Consider the following 20443-nt stretch of genomic DNA (forward strand, 5'->3'; position numbering starts at 1 on the left):
ACGTGGGAGCATGCATGGAGGAAGCAGTGAGAGTTGTCTGGTGGACACTCGTAAAAAAACCACTGTGGAATTCCCATGAGATTGATTTTTCTTTGGTTGCAACAGAGCAACACTTATGAAGTAACACGATGCTTCATCAGCAAGATGGAAATTCAATAAAATCCACACCAACTACTTTCCTCCTAACTTCTAGAGGTGTGTCTTTACATTGCACCATAAGACCTAGGTTTGTGTTTACTTATCATCAAACCAACAACACAAGGTAAAATGTTATCTTACAGTCACACTAGGCCCTAGTGCAACTTAAGATAACATTTGACTGGGGGAAAAAATGATTATAAATTGCACTTGCTGTTGTGTTGCCTTGGAAATTGTTGCTGTGATGACAGAGACCAGATCTGCGACCATTAGGACCCCACAGCAGCTTTATGGATTCAGCCTGCTATAAGTTTAAGGTTAAATGGGGTCAAACTGGCAATTATGTGCAATCTGGTTGCGATAATACATTAATTAACTGTGACGAACAGAAGAAAATTGCAAATCTGTTGCAAATATGTTGCTTTCTATATACATGCATATTCCTCTTAAAATGAAATTCACATTATCTACTTCCATTCAGACTCCAGCTAGAATCTCATAGTCTTGAAACTCTAGTTCAGAAATTCTTTAACATCTAGCAATGTACTTGTTGCAGAATGACAATTTACCTGCAAAATGACACACCGTTCACCAACCAGAATACGACTAGTTGCCAACTAGTTTGCAACCAGTTGAGGCAAGTCCCCTATTTCAAAGAGATTCATTGCAGCTATTGGTGCAAACGGACTCAGATTGATTGCAATGTGTTGGCAACCTGCCTGCATCATAAATTACCCAGCAACAGAGATTACAGACCCTCCAAATAGGATTGTGATTGGTTTTACTACTACTGATTTTATCTATTGTTCTGATTTTATCTGTTTTGATTTTATATACTGTTTTGTTTGTTTGTTTGTTAGTTTGTTTGTTTGCTTGTTTTATTCAATTTTAAATCATGCTTTTTATTTGTTTTTGTTTCTAATGTCTCTGTAAAGCACTTTGAATCATCTTGTTGTTGAATTGTGCTATACAAATAAACTTGCCTTGCCTTGGAGACAGATTGCCTCCTACCAAGCAAACTGTGGAATTACCTTGCAACTAAAAGTCATCACTACTACTTTCAAATAGTTGCCAAAGCAGAAAGGTTCTGTGCAATCTACAACTGCTGATTTCTCCTGTTCATAAGGAGGTTGTTGACCTATTTTAAGTGTGATTGAGCCATTAGGAAACTCTTTGTCCATCTAACATATGCTGGCAATATTCATATGGTAAGGCTTCAATTATATTTCACTGCAGACAGAGACACAGACACCGGGAGACTAGAGACCAGACAGATGAGCAGTCTTTATGTTATACTTCTTTGAAGTCCACCACCTGGGTTGCATGTGTAGTTGTTTGATTGTAATGTAAATTACAGTGCTGTTTTATTATTTACACATCTGGTTGATCGCCTGCTTTTGAGGCTATTGTTGACTGTATTTGGGGCTTTAGCCTTTCATTCAACAGTATTGTTGTATGTAATTATGTATGTAATTCTTAATAAGCAAGATCTGCTTTTTATTTTAAAACAGACTTGCTGAGAGCAGACCAACTTCCCAGCGAACTTGTAAGCTTTGGTTAGTTTTGTCAAGAGCTGATAAAACCTGCTACTAACGATGGTAATTTAAGCTTTCAAAGAAACAGGAAACAGCTTCTGTTCACCTCTGTGAACTCACTGCTTCAGATTTTACTATAACATTTTATTGGTAATTATTACATGCAACCTTTCTCTTACTTTTCTGCGTGGGACAAAAAATCTGCAATGTTGCGTGGAAATCAGGGGCGGTATGTCTGGATTGGCAGACTGTTTTGGTGGTTACCATCTTTAAGAAGGGGGAATGGAAAGTGTGTTCCAACTATAGGGGGATCACACTCCTCAGCCTCCCTAGGAAAGTCTATGCCAGGGTGCTGGAAAGGAGAGTCTGTCCATTAGTCGAACCTTAGATACCTCATCCTGGTTGTATCTGCATGATGTCATTCCAGTGTCAGATGCACAGATCAAGTGGAAATGAAAAGGAAATTCTAGTGGGTGGAACATTAATGAGGATGAACAGATGGGCACAAAACCAAAACATTAAGTAGTTTGAAAGGGCTTTAGAAGAGGAATCAATGTGTTCGTCTGATTGCCATCCACACACAAAGAAGCCCAGTTGTTCATAGACATCCTGAGTTCATGAGGCAATGACCAAACCAAACATCCAGAATAGAGGAGCTGTTCTTGTAACACAATAAAGGCTCTTATTGAATTTTCGCTGCCCCTGGAGTGACTCTTAAACCAAAACGTATTTCATGGAGAAGTCTGCCATCTAGTGGTAGTTACACTTCATTTACCATTCGACAGCCTGTCAACTATTAAAACAAACAACAGAATTAGAATGAAAACAACGGAATTAACATGAAAACGACGGAATTTTAATGAAAACAACAGAATTTGAATGAAAACAACGGAATTTGAATGAACAGAATTTGAATGAAAACAATGGAAGTTTAAAACAAACAACAGAATTAGAATGAAAACAACGGAATTAACATAAAAACGACGGAATTTTAATGAAAACAACAGAATTTGAGAATAAACAATGGAATTTGAATAAAAAGAGTAGAATTAGAATGAAAACAAAAGCATTTGAATGAAAACAACGGAATTTGAATGAAAACAACGGAATTTGAATGAAAACAACGGAATTTGAATGAACAGAACAGAATTTAAATCAAAACAATGGAATTTGAATGAACAGGGCCCTGTGCTTCGTACGTCGCTTACTACATCCAAGATCAAATGAAACATCCAAGATCAAATCATCGCGCTAACCGTGAGCTCGCTAATCCGGTTCCCCGAACACACCTGCTGTTGACGATTAGTACAGCTGGATGAAGTAATGTGCGATCACTGGGTGCCGTAAAAGGGGCTACGCATCGATAGCAGAAACAGTGATCGGCAACCCGCTGATTGGTTGGCGAAAATGGCGAAGGAGCGCGCTCGGTATTTTTCGGCAGCAGAGCAAGAACTCTTGAGTGAGAGTGAGAGATTTCAGGAGTTTCAGAGTTTAATTAAAACGCAAGGGAACACTGCAAAGGCTGCAAAAGCAAGGAGAGAGGGCTGGCAGAAAGTTGCTGACAAATCAAACTCGTAAGTAATCCAATAATAACAATAATAATGGAGTGGATTTATATAGCGCTTTTCAAGGCACCCAAAGCGCTTTACAATGCCACTATTCATTCACTCTCACATTCACACACTGGTGGAGGCAAGCTACGGTTGTAGCCACAGCTGCCCTGGGGCAGACTGACAGAAGCCAGGCTGCCATATTGCGCCATCGGCCCCTCTGGCCAACACCAGTAGGCGGTAGGGTAGATTTATCATATCACACCATATTATCCAATATTATATTACATTATATTATATTATAATATGTTATATTATATCCCCTTTCACATTAGAGCCACAACAGGACCCACTAGAACATGGGAACAAGTAAAAGTGAAATATAAGAATATTCTACAGAATGGTAATATTTATCACTTATATTGCTTGTCGTCTCTTGGAAAGAGACCCTGGAATACTCTGTTTGTTTGTTCATAACAGCAACCAAGAAAAGGGCAGAGCAAAAAAAAAGACAGGTGGTGGTCCTGCACCCCCTCGTCAACAAGTTGGTTAAGTGAATAATACCCTCACGGGAAAATCGATATCTCTCTATGAGCACACTGTCGCGCTGAGCTAAAGGATCCTGTCTGTCCCGCAATATACGCTGAATCCTGAGGACTCTCCTTATCAATCTTGCACCTTCCGCAATGGGTTGCTCGCGTAAACGGACAGGATATGACTGCGACAGACTTCCCAAATCCACCTTCGCTTTTATAGCCGTGGTCTCTCATCTTGATTACACGAAGTAATTTACAATTACTACTCTGAAATATGAATTACATCTGTAATAATCACATACATGTAATAGAATGTTAATAGTACATTTCCCTTTTTTAGGGAATGACCTGTATGTATCTGTGTGAAATCAATAAAAAGATCAAGTGCTGCATTATCTTTAGTTACATTGATGTTATTTATTTATGGTGAAACAGTGGTGGAATATCGCTGTTGCTTTCGTATGAATGACGCGGACATACCTGCGTGGCCACGATCTAATCCTGTTTACATAAAGTAAACCTGCTCCCCAGCAGGTTTACGCTTACGGCTCTGTTGCTATGACAGCAAGTCCCGGATGGGCTTCGGGGAACCGAACGATCCAGGATCACGCGAAATCGTCAACAATCTAATCCAGCTAACTCACTTAGCGCGGTACGAAGCACAGGCCCCAGAACAGAATTTGAATGAAAACAATGGAATTTGAATGAAAACAACGGAATTTGAATGAACAGAACAGAATTTGAATGAAAACAATGGAATTTGAATGAAAACAACAGAATTAGAATGAACAGAACGGAATTTGAATGAAAACAACAGAATTTGAATGAACAGAATTTGAATGAAAACAACGGAATTTGAATGAACAGAATTTGAATGAAAACAATGGAATTTGAATGAAAACAACGGAATTTGAATGAACAGAACAGAATTTGAATGAAAACAATGGAATTTGAATGAAAACAACAGAATTAGAATGAACAGAACGGAATTTGAATGAAAACAACAGAATTTGAATGAACAGAATTTGAATGAAAACAACGGAATTTGAATGAACAGAATTTGAATGAAAACAACGGAATTTCAACGAAAAGAACGGAATTAGAATGAAATGAATAGAATTTGAATCAAAACATTGGAATTTGAATGAACAGAAAAGAATTTGAATGAAAACAATGGAATTTGAATGAAAACAACGGAATTAACATGAAAACGACGGAATTTGAATGAAAACAACAGAATTTGAGAACAAACAATGGAATTTGAATAAAAAGAGTAGAATTAGAATGAAAACAAAAGCATTTGAATGAAAACAACGGAATTTGAATGAAAACAACGGAATTTGAATGAACAGAATTTGAATGAAAACAATGGAACTTGAATGAAAACAACGGAATTAGAATGAACAGAACAGAATTTGAATGAAAACAACGGAATTTGAATGAACAGAATTTGAATGAAAACAATGGAATTTGAATGAAAACAATGGAATTAGAATGAACAGAACAGAATTTGAATGAAAACAATGGAATTTGAATGAACAGATTTTGAATGAAAACAATGAAATTTGAATGAAAACAACGGAATTAGAATGAACAGAACAGAATTTAAATCAAAACAATGGAATTAGAATGAAAACAACGGAATTTGAATGAAAACAACGGAATTAGAATGAAAACAACGGAATTAGAATGAACAGAACAGAATCTGAATGAAAACAACGGAATTTGAATGAAAACAATGGAAGTTTAAAACAAACAACAGAATTTGAATGAAAACAATGGAATTTGAATGAAAACAATGGAATTAACATGAAAACAACAGAATTAGAATGAAAACAACGGAATTAGAATGTACAGAACAGAATTTGAATGAAAACAACAGGATTTGAGAACAAACAATGGAATTTGAATAAAAATAGTAGAATTAGAATGAAAACAACAGGATTTGAGAACAAACAATGGAATTTGAATAAAAATAGTAGAATTAGAATGAAAACAAAAGCATTTGAATGAAAACAATGGAATTTGAATGAAAACAACGGAATTAGAATGAACAGAACAGAATTTGAATGAAAACAATGGAATTTGAATGAACAGAACGGAATTTGAATGAAAACAACGGAATTTGAATGAACAGAATTTGAATGAAAACAATGGAATTTGAATGAAAACAACGGAATTAGAATGAACAGAACAGAATTTGAATGAAAACAACGGAATTTGAATGAACAGAATTTGAATGAAAACAACGGAATTTCAACGAAAAGAACGGAATTAGAATGAAATGAATAGAATTTGAATCAAAACAATGGAATTTGAATGAACAGAAAAGAATTTGAATGAAAACAATGGAATTTGAATGAAAACAACGGAATTAACATGAAAACAACGGAATTTGAATGAAAACAACAGAATTTGAGAACAAACAATGGAATTAGAATGAAAACAACGGAATTTGAATGAAAACAACGGAATTTGAATGAACAGAACGGAATTTGAATGAAAACAACGGAATTAGAATGAACAGAACAGAATTTAAATCAAAACAATGGAATTAGAATGAAAACAACGGAATTTGAATGAAAACAACGGAATTAGAATGAAAACAACGGAATTAGAATGAACAGAACAGAATCTGAATGAAAACAACGGAATTTGAATGAAAACAATGGAAGTTTAAAACAAACAACAGAATTTGAATGAAAACAATGGAATTTGAATGAAAACAATGGAATTAACATGAAAACAACAGAATTAGAATGAAAACAACGGAATTAGAATGTACAGAACAGAATTTGAATGAAAACAACAGGATTTGAGAACAAACAATGGAATTTGAATAAAAATAGTAGAATTAGAATGAAAACAACAGGATTTGAGAACAAACAATGGAATTTGAATAAAAATAGTAGAATTAGAATGAAAACAAAAGCATTTGAATGAAAACAATGGAATTTGAATGAAAACAACGGAATTAGAATGAACAGAACAGAATTTGAATGAAAACAATGGAATTTGAATGAACAGAACGGAATTTGAATGAAAACAACGGAATTTGAATGAACAGAATTTGAATGAAAACAATGGAATTTGAATGAAAACAACGGAATTAGAATGAACAGAACAGAATTTGAATGAAAACAACGGAATTTGAATGAACAGAATTTGAATGAAAACAACGGAATTTCAACGAAAAGAACGGAATTAGAATGAAATGAATAGAATTTGAATCAAAACAATGGAATTTGAATGAACAGAAAAGAATTTGAATGAAAACAATGGAATTTGAATGAAAACAACGGAATTAACATGAAAACAACGGAATTTGAATGAAAACAACAGAATTTGAGAACAAACAATGGAATTAGAATGAAAACAACGGAATTTGAATGAAAACAACGGAATTTGAATGAAAACAACGGAATTAGAATGAACAGAACAGAATCTGAATGAAAACAACGGAATTTGAATGAAAACAATGGAAGTTTAAAACAAACAACAGAATTTGAATGAAAACAATGGAATTAACATGAAAACAACAGGAATTGAGAACAAACAATGGAATTTGAATAAAAATAGTAGAATTAGAATGAAAACAAAAGCATTTGAATGAAAACAAAAGCATTTGAATGAAAACAACGGAATTAGAATGAACAGAACAGAATTTGAATCAAAACAACGGAATTAGAATGAACAGAACAGAATTTGAATGAAAACAATAGAATTTGAATAAAAACAACAGAATTTGAATGAAATGGAAGTTTAAAACAAACAACAAAATTAGAATGAAAACAACGGAATTTGAATGAAAACAACGGAATTAGAATCTACAGAACAGAGTTTGAATGAAAACAATGGAGGTTTAAAGAATCACTTTAATATTAATGTAATTCTCAGCTTAAGTATGGAATGTCTGATGCAGTTTTTTGTGATTGGTATCCCATATGCCAGTTTTTTAAATGTATTGTGGCGATATGTTCTGCTATAATATATTATTGATGGAAGGATTGTTTGTGTTGTGTTCTGGACTAATTAGATTAAAAGAAAAATAAATCTGAATGAATACATGAATGATGCTGCTTTACAACTGACAGCTGAGATAGCATTGTATAGATGATATAGATTTATGTGTTTGTCTTCAGTATTCGCAAAGCAAATCATAACACAAACTCTTGCAGTGGCTTTCACTTAAAATGACAGCACTAGTTAGAGCTGTATCGGCTCTTTTCTGTTTTGAGTGTTTTGTTTGATTATCATTGTCAGACAAAAATAAGGAATTCATCTGGAAAACAAAAAGAGATGAAAATAATATAATTTAATAAACTCTGGTCGATGTTATATAAGGGAGGTTGACTCAGCTTTGGTTAAAATAGCTGTTAAATATAAATCTTCTTCTTCTTTTTTTTAGCTGATGGGTTTGTAAATTTCATGATATGCATTAATGGTTGAGCAAAGGTCTTGAGCGACTCCTAATTTTGTAATGAGTAGCTAGCATGTGTTCACATTTCTGCAGGTAAATCTATGAAAATGAAATGATAAAGATATCATTTGACAGAAATAAAATAGCATTTCTTACACAAAAAATGTGATTCGGGAGCTATTACCTAAAAATTCCCAGCATGACATGCAGTGTGTCATAGAAAAATGAGGAAACTGGACTATTGGCGGACAAAAGAAGAAGTGGCAGGCCTAAAAAAAAACATCTACAGCAGATGAACATACAGGAATTATCTGTAAAGCACTGTGGAGGTTATGTGATTGTCTGGGGTTGTGTTTCAGTAAGTGGTGTTGGGAATCTTATCAAAATTTAGAGAATCGTAAAAGTAGAAATTCAGATTTCCATTGACAAGGCAATACAATCTGAAAAGCATCCAACTAGCAATGGCTTCGTTTATTAGCATGACAATGATACTAAACACACTGCATTGTAGTAAAATAACAACAGGATAGAAAAACTTACAATGGATAACAATCAGTCATTGATTGAACTTCCCAGACTCCTGCAGGATTGTTCCTGAAGACAGCTACTTCTTCCTTTTTTACTCACAATATGGTGTTTAAACACCACTATACATTTAATCATTAATTACTATTAATTTCTGACTCTTTCTCCCATCACCCCCAAATGGTCACAGCAGATGGCTTGTTAGACTCTGTCTTTATCTTATATACGTATTTTCATGTATGTTTATTATTATTATTATTATTATTGTTATACATTTTATTTATAAAGCACCTTTCAGGACACCCGAGGACACTGTACAATAGGATAAAACACATAATAGAACAATGACACAATGAAGGACAATAAAAATAAAAGGCAAAAGATAAAATTAACAAACAGTGAATATGTTTGCATGTTTAAAAGAAATTGCGCTTATTTCTTATTTTCCTATAAAGAAATGCAAAGTATTTTATTGATTTGCCAATGTTTCTATATATTATACTGGGTTGTAGAAAGCTGTAATTATTTGAAAATAAAATAAAAATGAAATAAAATCCCGTGGTTATACTTTATTTCTCCTGTACTTATGGTAATCACTTTAAAGTTTTGTGTCTTCCTCACCGTTAGGTGGCAGCACCTACATTCAGCCCAACCATTACCTTTAGAAAGCGATGGATTGTGGGTATCCTCTGTGATAAAATGCAACGTGAGCGTTGCGTTAGCGAAGTTTTGTGTGAAGTGAGCAGAGTGTGGTCGACGTTCTCTGTGCTCTCATTATATTGATTGTCTTTTTGGGACTTTTATTTTAAATATATTCTGCTTTACGCTTTTAAGAAGGTGTTTTGGAGAGGAAAAGCGATCCTTCGATTTAATTATTATTACCTTTTAAAGAACTTTATGCGGAGCGAGAAGAAGGAAAAGCTGTCCAGTTTATCAACAAGAGATTTTTTTTCCTCGGACATGTGTGTAAAAATGATGACAACTAAAGCGAAGAGAATAAAAACGAGTTGTCTGCGGAAAAACATGAAGTTTGGCTCTAAGTTGACGTGGAGGCTTTTCCCAGTGGCCGCGGAGGAGAACGAGGCCCTCAAACAGAGTCCAGCCACCACGGTGAAGACCACCATTCGAAAATACCTCCGCCGGGAACAGAGACGGGCTCAGCAGGACGGCCTCTGCACCCTGCGGGGCCACACGGACGGGAAGAACGGAGACTTCATGTCTGTGGAAAGTACCGCCACGGCCTGTGTGCACCGTCATCCAGCTGTCGCAATGGCGCCGGAAAACACCACGCAGTACCTGATGGGAAACCTGTATGAAGACATGAATATTGACATTAACAAGTCAGTTCAGGATTCACAGGCAGTAGCTGCTCAACAGTTTAGCGAATGTTCTTCACCGACGAGCTCATGTACTGCCTTGGACTCTGATAGCTACCTTGCGTTTCAGCAGCGGAACTTTGATGAGGCCTTTGAAATGTTTTGGTAACCAGGACGAACTTCGTGAGCGTGGCCCGGCTCCCTCAGCAGCCCGACTTTAATTCAGCTCATTGTTAAAAGGTGTGAAGAGTTTAATTGTAAATATTTAAGTGTGATTCATGTGTCATGTGGTGTTCCGTTCTGTTTTGTAGCCCTGATCATGTAGTGTGTATGTGTGCGCGTGATTCATAGTTGGGCCTTTATTTGTCTCACAGCGGCGCGCCTTTGCACGCTTGCCGCCCGCCCACTGGGGAGCGCTACCGAGCCCTGCGTGCCGCCGCCTGGAGGGAATCGACCAAACGGCCCGGCTCTGCTACGCTATGCTCGGCTCTGGTCTCTTCACGGATTGTAAAATCCAGGTAAACCCGGGCAGGTATTGTTAGCAGTGCATTGTCATTGATGGCAATAGTCGATGGTGATTGGATGTTCCACAGTCACTGTTGTCTGAGCGTTTTCCAGGTCGACCCTGCTAGGACACGTGGCTCAGCTGTGGGAGGAGCAGGAAGCAAAGGAGGTCGGTCTTCACGTGACTGACACAAGGTGACACTTCAAACTGAAAGGGCCGTAATGGCGAGATAATCATGTGCATGTCATTTTAATGATAGAATTTAATGTTGTATTAAAACTTTGATTGCAAAGTGATTGTGAATGTGAGTTTAATCTTCAATAAAAATTATTTGTTACATTGTGTAACCTTTTTTTTTTTTTTTTTTTTTTGGGCTACTTTACAAAACTATTCTGTTCAACTTTAAATGGTTTCAAATCACAGCAATGGCCACCTCATCGTGCTTGGTAAATATGCTACTATAATATGAACCTGGACAGCCCCCTATGAGCAACAGCTTTGCTAAAGATCCTGGGCCCGTATCCCTAAAGATTCTGAGAATCCTCTCAGAGAGCTCCTAACTTAACCTAAAAATTCCTTGCCAGGAGTTTTAGCTTAGAAGTGATTCCAGAACATTTTCAGTGAACTCTGAGCAAGGAATGGATGGAAAATCCTATCTTAGTGAGGTGTGGTTGACCCCGTTGCTAGGTATGAGTCATCATTTCAAAAGCCGTGATTGGTTGATCCTACAAGTTTGATGGAAATGAGCTTTTGGTGATAATGAGCAAAGGATGTACCCTCAAATCAATAAACATATTATATACTCTAATCTTATGCTGACTGTAATTGTAAATATTTCACATTCAAGAAAATATCTGGAAAATGAATAGTAAGCTGTAGGGGTTATAGCCATTAGAATCTAAAATATGTGAAAACTTAAACTCATTACACCCTGTTCAAATAATGATTCGTGTCTTATTTGCTCATATAAATATCCTAGCTGGCATATTTTGTACTTTCACTCCCATATGGACCCCGTTGAAAACAAGATGGCCTATCTCAAGAGGCTGTCCTTAATGAAGTAGAAATCAACGTTACAAGTCCAGTGTGGTCTTAACGAGGGTAACATGGCTCAGCTTTTAGCAATGTCTGTGATTGCAGACCCAAGTCATCACTGCTGCATTGTTGCATTTTCCCGGTTGCCAAATACCTCAGGGTTGTGATTACTTTCGTCTCCGGTGTAATAGCGTGGCGTCGAGTTGGTGAAGTAATTGCATCTCTAAGGAGATCCACCACAAACATGATTCCTGCACGATCCAATCTGTAGCATCTCAATAATTCCCTGTCATCCAGTGTTTGCAGGACATCTCTCCTGCCTCTTCTGTTGGCCATTTTGTGCAGCTGCTTAGGGGAACTCCTAAGCCACTAAAAGTCCTCTTCCCTGCTCTTAGCAGATCTCGCCTTAGGAGCCCTTTTAAGCGCTAGGAATCTTGAGGAATAGCTTTTATATTAACTGGGATTGTCGTGTCACTTTTAGGGGAAATTCTAAGAAAACGTCATGACTCTGAGAATTTTCTTAGAATTTGGCCGCTAGGAGCCACTTTTTGCACAAAGATTCTTTAGGGATACGTGCCCTGGAATGCAGCCGAAGGGTTTTTTGTTTTTTTTAACATGCATTCATGTCAAGGTTGTTATAGCAAATTTAAATATGTGAATGCGGTTTAAAAACCATATTGTGAGTTTGGAAAAATATTTTAGTGCTTAAAAATGTATCAGACTTGTGAGGCTTTCAGATATTCATTGACAGACAGTTGTCTGCACAACATGGTCAACAATTTTCATAAAATTGCAATTACCGTCAGTGTGGATTTTGCTAAATCTTGCCTCTGATACAACCTCAATTCAATACAACCGTGACTCTAAAATGAATTTAAAGCATAAAGCCAAAACAAGAACTAGAAGTTACAAAACTTGGGTTTTAGCTTAGCTGAAGTATCCCATGCACCACATACTGGCAGCTGATGTGACTAAAAATAAATGCTAAACTAGTTGCAATATTGCTTTATAGTGCTAGAAAGGTGTTTCTGGCATATGCTCCCAGGTATGGTCCCCCACAAGAGTTGAGAATTCTCAACTACCAAGGTTTGTTCATCTGCTCCTGAGTCATTAGTTCCCGATAAACACTTGTGTATATGGATTTATGTGAGGTGTGATTGTAATTTGTTGGAAGCCTGAAAATAAAGTCTCATATTTATGTGAAGAGTCACTTGGATGAGTTGTTTCTTCCACTGAAACTGCTATGTCCAGCTGAACAGAATACCCTTTTTGGGATGTATTTGTTTAAAAAAATAAAAGATAAAAACGAACCCCAGCTGATCCCCAGCATTAAAGCCAGTTACAGGAACTGAGTGTTGTACATATAACGTATTAAGTACAAAGTATTTCTTAGAACAAGATTGACTGAGCTAAGATATGAGGTTCAAGTGCTCTATTTAAAAAACAAAGTTAATATTTAAAGACTCATTGTGAAAAGTGCACTTATATCTGTTGGTTGGCCTGGGAATGCCTTGGTGTTCCATGGACAAGCAGTGAGAGGGAGGTCGGGACTTCTTTCCTCTTAGGCTGCTCCCCCTGCAACTTGGCCTTGGATAACCAGAAGACTATGGATGGATGGACATTGTGAATTATCCAGTTTTGCCAGATCTCTTTAAAAAAGTCCCAGATCACTTTCAAAGGTTACTTTCTTTGAACATGGGGCAATTCCTATCTCTGGTATAAATAAATAATGATCATTTTAGAAAGGAAGAGAATCACGTATATACTTTTTTTTTAATTGTTAGTCACAATTTCCTTAGTGCTACTGTAAAGTTTGACAAACCATGTTTTATATTCAATATACCCGCTCACCCTACTGTAAATCCACTGAAAAAGAAGGCAATAAATATAACTGTTTAATATGAAAAGGAAGATATTTCTTGAAAGATTAAAATCAAGCTGAAAAAAGCGAAATTATATTAATTTGTCCAAGCCCTACTTTCCTGCAGTTATCCTTTTTTTACTTTTCAGTGAAGCACCTTCATGCTAAGTATTAAGTACAACTACAGTGCCATCTAATTATTGTTACATTGTGACAAAAATATCTTGCTTTGATGAGGCTATCCATTGCAAAGCTCTGTGTTTACGGAATAACGGTACACCCTAGCTGTTTCTTACAAATTGCTAGCTGTGGTTGAATTTCATCAGTAGCACCACAGCAGACTTGCACAATTTAACGGAAGTGGAAAAGTAATTATGACTCCCCAGAGTGTTCCTGTAATTCCCGGCATGCACAACAAAAGCTGACAAACCTTTATTCCCATATATGGTGCCAATTCCCAGCACTCCACCCAGATTGATGCTTTGCACTGATATGTATTTGTGTTTTTGTTTTATCTAATCCCCACATGGTGGCAGTAGTGGACAACACATTTGCAGACGGCAAAGACTGGAGGTGGGTGGGCTTGTGCAGGTCATTTGGTTTGTACCAGAGGAAGAGGTGTTGATTGTTGTTATCCGCATTTAGACCGCATTGCATGGCATTTACTTCAGCTGTGGGCTCACTGGGACACCTCCACACATCCTTTAGGTGGAGTCTTATGGCAGCAGACTGGCAGGGACAAATGGCTTGGGTTATTGAGCAAGATTGAAATCTCTTAAATCCAAATACAGTTTTTTTTATTTTTTTTATTTTTTTCAAATGCTCTGATTTACAGTATGTTTCCAAGTTAATCTGATATGAGATGTTTTAATGGAGAAACTATTATGGTGTCTTTGAAGAGCTCTTAAAATGGCACACCAAAAGTTCCATGTCTTTTTAAGGCAGAAAAATCATCTGGAAAAGGGCTGCGGTGCCTTTATCTCCTCCTTCTGATTCAGAGGCTGATAGCTTTGAGAAACGGCCACAGTTGTTGCTGTGGGGTGACGCACTGGCCGAGGTCCTGGGTTCAGGAGCTGTCAGACTGAAAAGCTCGCTCTGTGGTCCAACTGTCAAGTGTGATGGTCAGCAATTACACCTTTGGGTCCACTGTTTGTGTGTGCGCGCATGTGTGGGGTAGAGACTCGGTCAGGATATCTGCAGGATGATTAATGAATACTCCTGTGGGATGTCACAACATCGATCCACTCGTGATCGCTGCTGTGCTATGTACAGTTCCAAGTATTAGCTCATCTCACTTCTGTCATCACCTTCTTTAAAATCTACGCTGCACATTATATATCAGTTACTGTATATTTTATTGCCTCATTGTGCTCAAGGCCTCATTAGTGATATTACTCATGAAAGTTTTTAGAAAGGGTAATTTCAGTTGATTTTGCACATCATTAAAGAAGTCTCATATAGTTGATGGATGAGGTCGGCTGAACATTAAATTTAAAAATACTGCAAGATTTACTACACATGTCTTCAGATAGTTAGATTTCTCTGCATAACTGCAACACAAAAATTTAACCAAGCCATTAAAAATCAATGCTTACCCTCCAAATCCACAAACAGTTATACTCTAAGACTGTTCAGTAGGCACACCCTGTGGTTAGTCACCATGTCCCTAGTAGAAGTTCACCAGTCATCTTTCTACAATAACATTTAAAGATAGAAATGTCCACAAAATAATAAACATAATTTATTTTTGATTGTCTCAGAGAGCACAAATACAGGGAGTGCAGAATTATTAGGCAAATGAGTATTTTGTCCACATCATCCTCTTCATGCATGTTGTCTTACTCCAAGCTGTATAGGCTCGAAAGCCTACTACCAATTAAGCATATTAGGTGATGTGCATCTCTGTAATGAGAAGGGGTGTGGTCTAATGACATCAACACGCTATATCAGGTGTGCATAATTATTAGGCAATGTCTTTTCCTTTGGCAAAATGGGTCAAAAGAAGGACTTGACAGGCTCAGAAAAGTCAAAAATAGTGAGATATCTTGCAGAGGGATGCAGCAGTCTCAAAATTGCAAAGCTTCTGAAGCGTGATCATCGAACAATCAAGCGTTTCATTCAAAATAGACAACAAGGTCGCAAGAAGCGTGTGGAAAAACCAAGGTGCAAAATAACTGCCCATGAACTGAGAAAAGTCAAGCGTGCAGCTGCCAAGATGCCACTTGCCACCAGTTTGGCCATATTTCAGAGCTGCAACATCACTGGAGTGCCCAAAAGCACAAGGTGTGCAATACTCAGAGACATGGCCAAGGTAAGAAAGGCTGAAAGACGACCACCACTGAACAAGACACACAAGCTGAAACGTCAAGACTGGGCCAAGAAATATCTCAAGACTGATTTTTCTAAGGTTTTATGGACTGATGAAATGAGAGTGAGTCTTGATGGGCCAGATGGATGGGCCCGTGGCTGGATTGGTAAAGGGCAGAGAGCTCCAGTCCGACTCAGACGCCAGCAAGGTGGAGGTGGAGTACTGGTTTGGGCTGGTATCATCAAAGATGAGCTTGTGGGGCCTTTTCGGGTTGAGGATGGAGTCAAGCTCAACTCCCAGTCCTACTGCCAGTTTCTGGAAGACACCTTCTTCAAGCAGTGGTACAGGAAGAAGTCTGCATCCTTCAAGAAAAACATGATTTTCATGCAGGACAATGCTCCATCACACGCATCCAAGTACTCCACAGCGTGGCTGGCAAGAAAGGGTATAAAAGAAGAAAAACTAATGACATGGCCACCTTGTTCACCTGATCTGAACCCCATTGAGAACCTGTGGTCCATCATCAAATGTGAGATTTACAAGGAGGGAAAACAGTACACCTCTCTGAACAGTGTCTGGGAGGCTGTGGTTGCTGCTGCACGCAATGTTGATGGTGAACAGATCAAAACACCGACAGAATCCATGGATGGCAGGCTTTTGAGTGTCCTTGCAAAGAAAGGTGGCTATATTGGTCGCTGATTTGTTTTTGTTTTGTTTTTGAATGTCAGAAATGTATATTTGTGAATGTGGAGATGTAATATTGGTGTCCCTGGTAAAAATAAATAATTGAAATGGGTATATATTTGTTTTTTGTTAAGTTGCCTAATAATTATGCACAGTAATAGTCACCTGCACACACAGATATCCCCCTAAAATAGCTAAAACTAAAAACTACTTTCAAAAACATTCAGCTTTGATATTAATGAGTTTTTTGGGTTCATTGAGAACATGGTTGTTGTTCAATAATAAAATTATTCCTCAAAAATACAACTTGCCTAATAATTCTGCACTCCCTGTATTGAGCTGGCAGGTCTCTGATCTGCAGCCAGTGTCAGTGTGATGTCCACTTGCATCCATGTGATAATAGAGCAGGTAATTATCTGGCTTTATCACAGCAAATGCGTTGGCGTCATATATTTTGAACTCTCCAAGGAGCTTGATTGATCAGAACTTAACCACCAACAGTGATGTTGTTGACGGGGATGTGAATAAACTTGACAAATAAAGCAATGAAGAAAAAAAAAAATATATATATATATATGTGTGTGTGTATGTGGCCAGGGTGGCCTTTTGTTGTGGGCAGTCTGAGGTACACCTGTGCACTACTCATGATGTCAGCATCCTGATGTGGCACACCTGTGAGGTGGGATGGATTATCTCAATATAGCAGATGTGCCCACTACCACACATTTGGACTGATTTGTGACCACTGTTTGGGAGGGATGGTTATATTGTGTATCTGAAATTAATTTTAGGTCTCTACGTCCATCCCATGGGGAATGGGAGCAAAAACAAAAGTGTTGCGTTTATATTTTTGTTCAGTGTATATATGTATATATAGCAAGAATAAGTGAAAAGAAAAATATCTCTAAAGATACAATTATGCATCTTATTATGTTTCCAGTAAGACTTATTTTCCATCATCTATCCTCACCACAACAGACTTCCTCACTCCAGAGATGAAGTTTGGCCACTTGGCGTCACATGAAGGAAAAGGGCAAGTGGCCAAGAGTTGGGATTTGGCTCTGACAGGACTTTGGGCACAGACTCCCCTTTAATTGGAGGTGTTAAAAGAATCTGGTGTGCGAGCGAGTGTGTTTGCGTGTCTGTGTGTTTGAGCCCTACTTAAAGTGTGAAAATGCATCAGGGATAAATGTCAGGCTACAGTATGTGTGGAGGGAATTAAGAGGTAATCTTCATCCGCGGGTCCTTCTCCGTGCCCCACACGTAGCCAGTGATGACTATCTGTGCGTGCTGACGTAAGCTTTGGTGTGAAGTTCAGGATGCAACCCTGGAGAAATCAGATTAGAAAAGTTCGCATGGATCAAAACAAAGGAAGCAGCACTGATTTAAGCTCCCACGAGAAGTTCTGGCTCAGATCCTGTAGTGAGAGAAGTGACTAACTAAAGTGTAAATATCCCAGCACTGTGTTTTTTGTTCCCACTCAAGGGCGGACTTCAAAGTGACTTCTAGATGGAATTTGGGGGAAGGGTGGGGGTGGGTGTAGTAATGAGTGGATGAGTAATCAGAAGGCTGAATGATTTGCATTAAGAGCCTGTTCTTGTCATGTTACCACTTTGTTAAAATGGGCGTCAATGAGCTTAGCACCCTGCCCTAAGCACCCTGATTTGATTATCTTTAGCTTTGTAAAATACTGCAGTCCAGACTATCCTGGGACATAAAATATGATTTCTGTACAGGATGATGACTGTCTAAATATTATTATGACCATTAGCTCACTATATAAATCTATAAATTTATTCTGAGAATAAAAATGAGTGACGTCATGTTTTGGGGCCACTTCAAAAAACACACATAGGGGAGGGGGAGTGATGAGGAGGCCAGGTTCTTGTTTGCTTTGACCTTCACAGTTAAATGACAGGAAAAGTGCTGCAGGACATTCAGGTGGTTGTGTTAACCTGCTGACACTCGAAGACCGCAGAGTCACACACAAACACCCCTAAGAGATACCTTCAAGGTACAGAAGACTCGCACCTACAGCATGAGAAGTGGTGACACGGGTACACACATATTATCATTTTTCACAAGTGTTGCAACATTTTATCTTAAATGAGACACAGGTGTAATTTTGCTGTCCTTCCTGCAAGGTTCATGTAGAATGACTATTCCTGTGTATTTGACCACAGTGGGTGTTGGATTAACAGTTGCTGAAATTTGTAGTGTGCATTAGGATTGGCCAATTGTATTTTGTGCATAAATTGTTTCGGGAAATTCTTCCAAAGGAAAAAAACTTAATCTACCTTGATCTGTGAATTCAGCAAACATTTTCATAATTGGTACACAGTCTTTATCGATAGTTTCAAGAAGTATTTAATAAAATATGATGGTCATTTTAAATTTTATGGTCCCCAGAAGAATTAAAAAACAGGATAAAAAAGGGCTTCAGGGCAACTGTGTCAAACATAAGGCTCAGGGGCCAAAATCAGTACAGCAAAGACTCCAGCCTACTGGACAGGATTGGAAGAAGGGAGAGAGGTCATTAATTTGGGACTTTTTAGTGTATTTTTTCACTGCAATAGAAATAAAAAATAAAAAAACTTTATAATTACAAGACAGTCTGGGCAATTAGCCATCTCACATAATTTATTCCCATAAAGTCACAGCGACCTGTATCTGTGCAGAAAAACTGATATCCACTGTTGATATTGCACCTTTTTTCTGATTAAGTGTGCAGTTAAACTTCTTTACACTGGAGCATGTCACTGGTCCAGCCACTCAACTGGGTTGAATGTGGCCCATAATGTACAATGAGCTTTACATCCCAGCTTTAGGGCCATTGTGATTGGAGTGTTCCGTCTGTCGGTTTCTCAGTCAGACCATTTATCATGTCTCATTTCAAAGCATCAAGATAGGCAACAGCAAAAACAGGTCCTCTCTAATGAGTGAGTGACATCACGATGACTATATCTTTTATATACAGTCTTCTCTACTGGCACATCTGTGTCTCACCCCCTATACCTACAGCTGTACCTACTTTCTCGCCAGATCATTCTGTGAGTGCTCAGGTCAAGTTACTCCAATTTTCCCCGGCATTTGTTTCAAGTTATTATTTATTTTCCTTCTTCAGTCGACGCTCCTGCCAGCAACTAACTTGTTTGTGTGCCAGCTCAATGCCACACCAGCTTCACGAACTATAGCCTCAAAGATCACCCAGCTCCTTCCTCTGCTTTGCCTTGTAGTTCAGATAAACACTTTTCAAATCTGATTCTTCATTGATGTCCTGCTTTTTCCTAAACGTCATGTTACGTAAGTTGTAATTTCTACATCCAAGATGTTCTACATCCAAAGTTCTGCAGCTTTGTGGAAAAAAAGCAATCAAGTTCTGACTACAAAGGGAATTAGACTGTTTGTTTCTTTAATTCTGTTCCTCAGCTGAACACCATCAAAGTTAGACCACTTGTGGTCATGTGCTTCTTTCACTGTGCTGCTATTTCCACTTGCTGGTTTCCCTCTACTTGTGATGTTGACGGTTATTAATATGAGTCAGTCAGCTGGTCTGAAACCCACTTCTTACTGTCAGTTAGAGGTTTGGATTGTGACCCAAAAAGAAAGAAACTAGCCCTGCCCAGCATGTGGGGGTTTCATGTCAACCACACATATTTAAAATAAACCCAGACAGGAACACTCTCGAATGGAAAGAAAAATAGGGCAAGGAGAAGGGGGCACTGACGCTACCCTGTGCACCCTTTTGGGAATTAACCCTCTGAAATATTTGCTCATTAGTCAAAATGGTCTGAGGCGTGAAACTGAGGCATGGTTGTGCCATATCTATTTCTGTCCTTAGTTCCCCAGTTTGCTTAACTTCTCTGCAGAGACCAGGCAGAGGACGTTAATGGTCGTTGACCTGGCAGTTCGAAGGAAACAGGCAGGTAGAACGTGTATGTTGTGACACTGGCACTGTGTCCAGGGGTAGAATTTGCCACATGCAGTGACAGTCCTCTAACTGTGTCAAGGACATGGACAAACAAACCGG

General features: G+C 38.1%; 1 protein-coding gene across 2 annotated transcripts; it reads left to right on the top strand.

The window, feature by feature from the left end:
• The first annotated feature begins 9406 nt into the window (after positions 1-9406).
• On the top strand, positions 9407-10862 carry LOC143413165 (uncharacterized). Of its 2 annotated transcripts, none has more exons than XM_076875782.1 (3): positions 9407-10044; positions 10151-10260; positions 10395-10862. In XM_076875782.1, the coding sequence occupies exons 1-2, from the start codon at positions 9602-9604 to the stop codon at positions 10239-10241; spliced, it is 534 nt and encodes a 177-aa protein (XP_076731897.1). In that variant the 5' UTR covers positions 9407-9601; the 3' UTR covers positions 10242-10260; positions 10395-10862. The 2 variants fall into 2 exon arrangements, 1 of the variants encoding a protein (XP_076731897.1); XR_013093770.1 differs by having other exon boundaries at positions 9408-10260; positions 10395-10538; positions 10639-10862.
• Positions 10863-20443: the final 9581 nt, after the last annotated feature.

The sequence above is a fragment of the Maylandia zebra genome, linkage group LG17 (genome assembly GCF_041146795.1).
Source record: "Maylandia zebra isolate NMK-2024a linkage group LG17, Mzebra_GT3a, whole genome shotgun sequence".
NCBI lineage: Eukaryota > Metazoa > Chordata > Actinopteri > Cichliformes > Cichlidae > Maylandia > Maylandia zebra.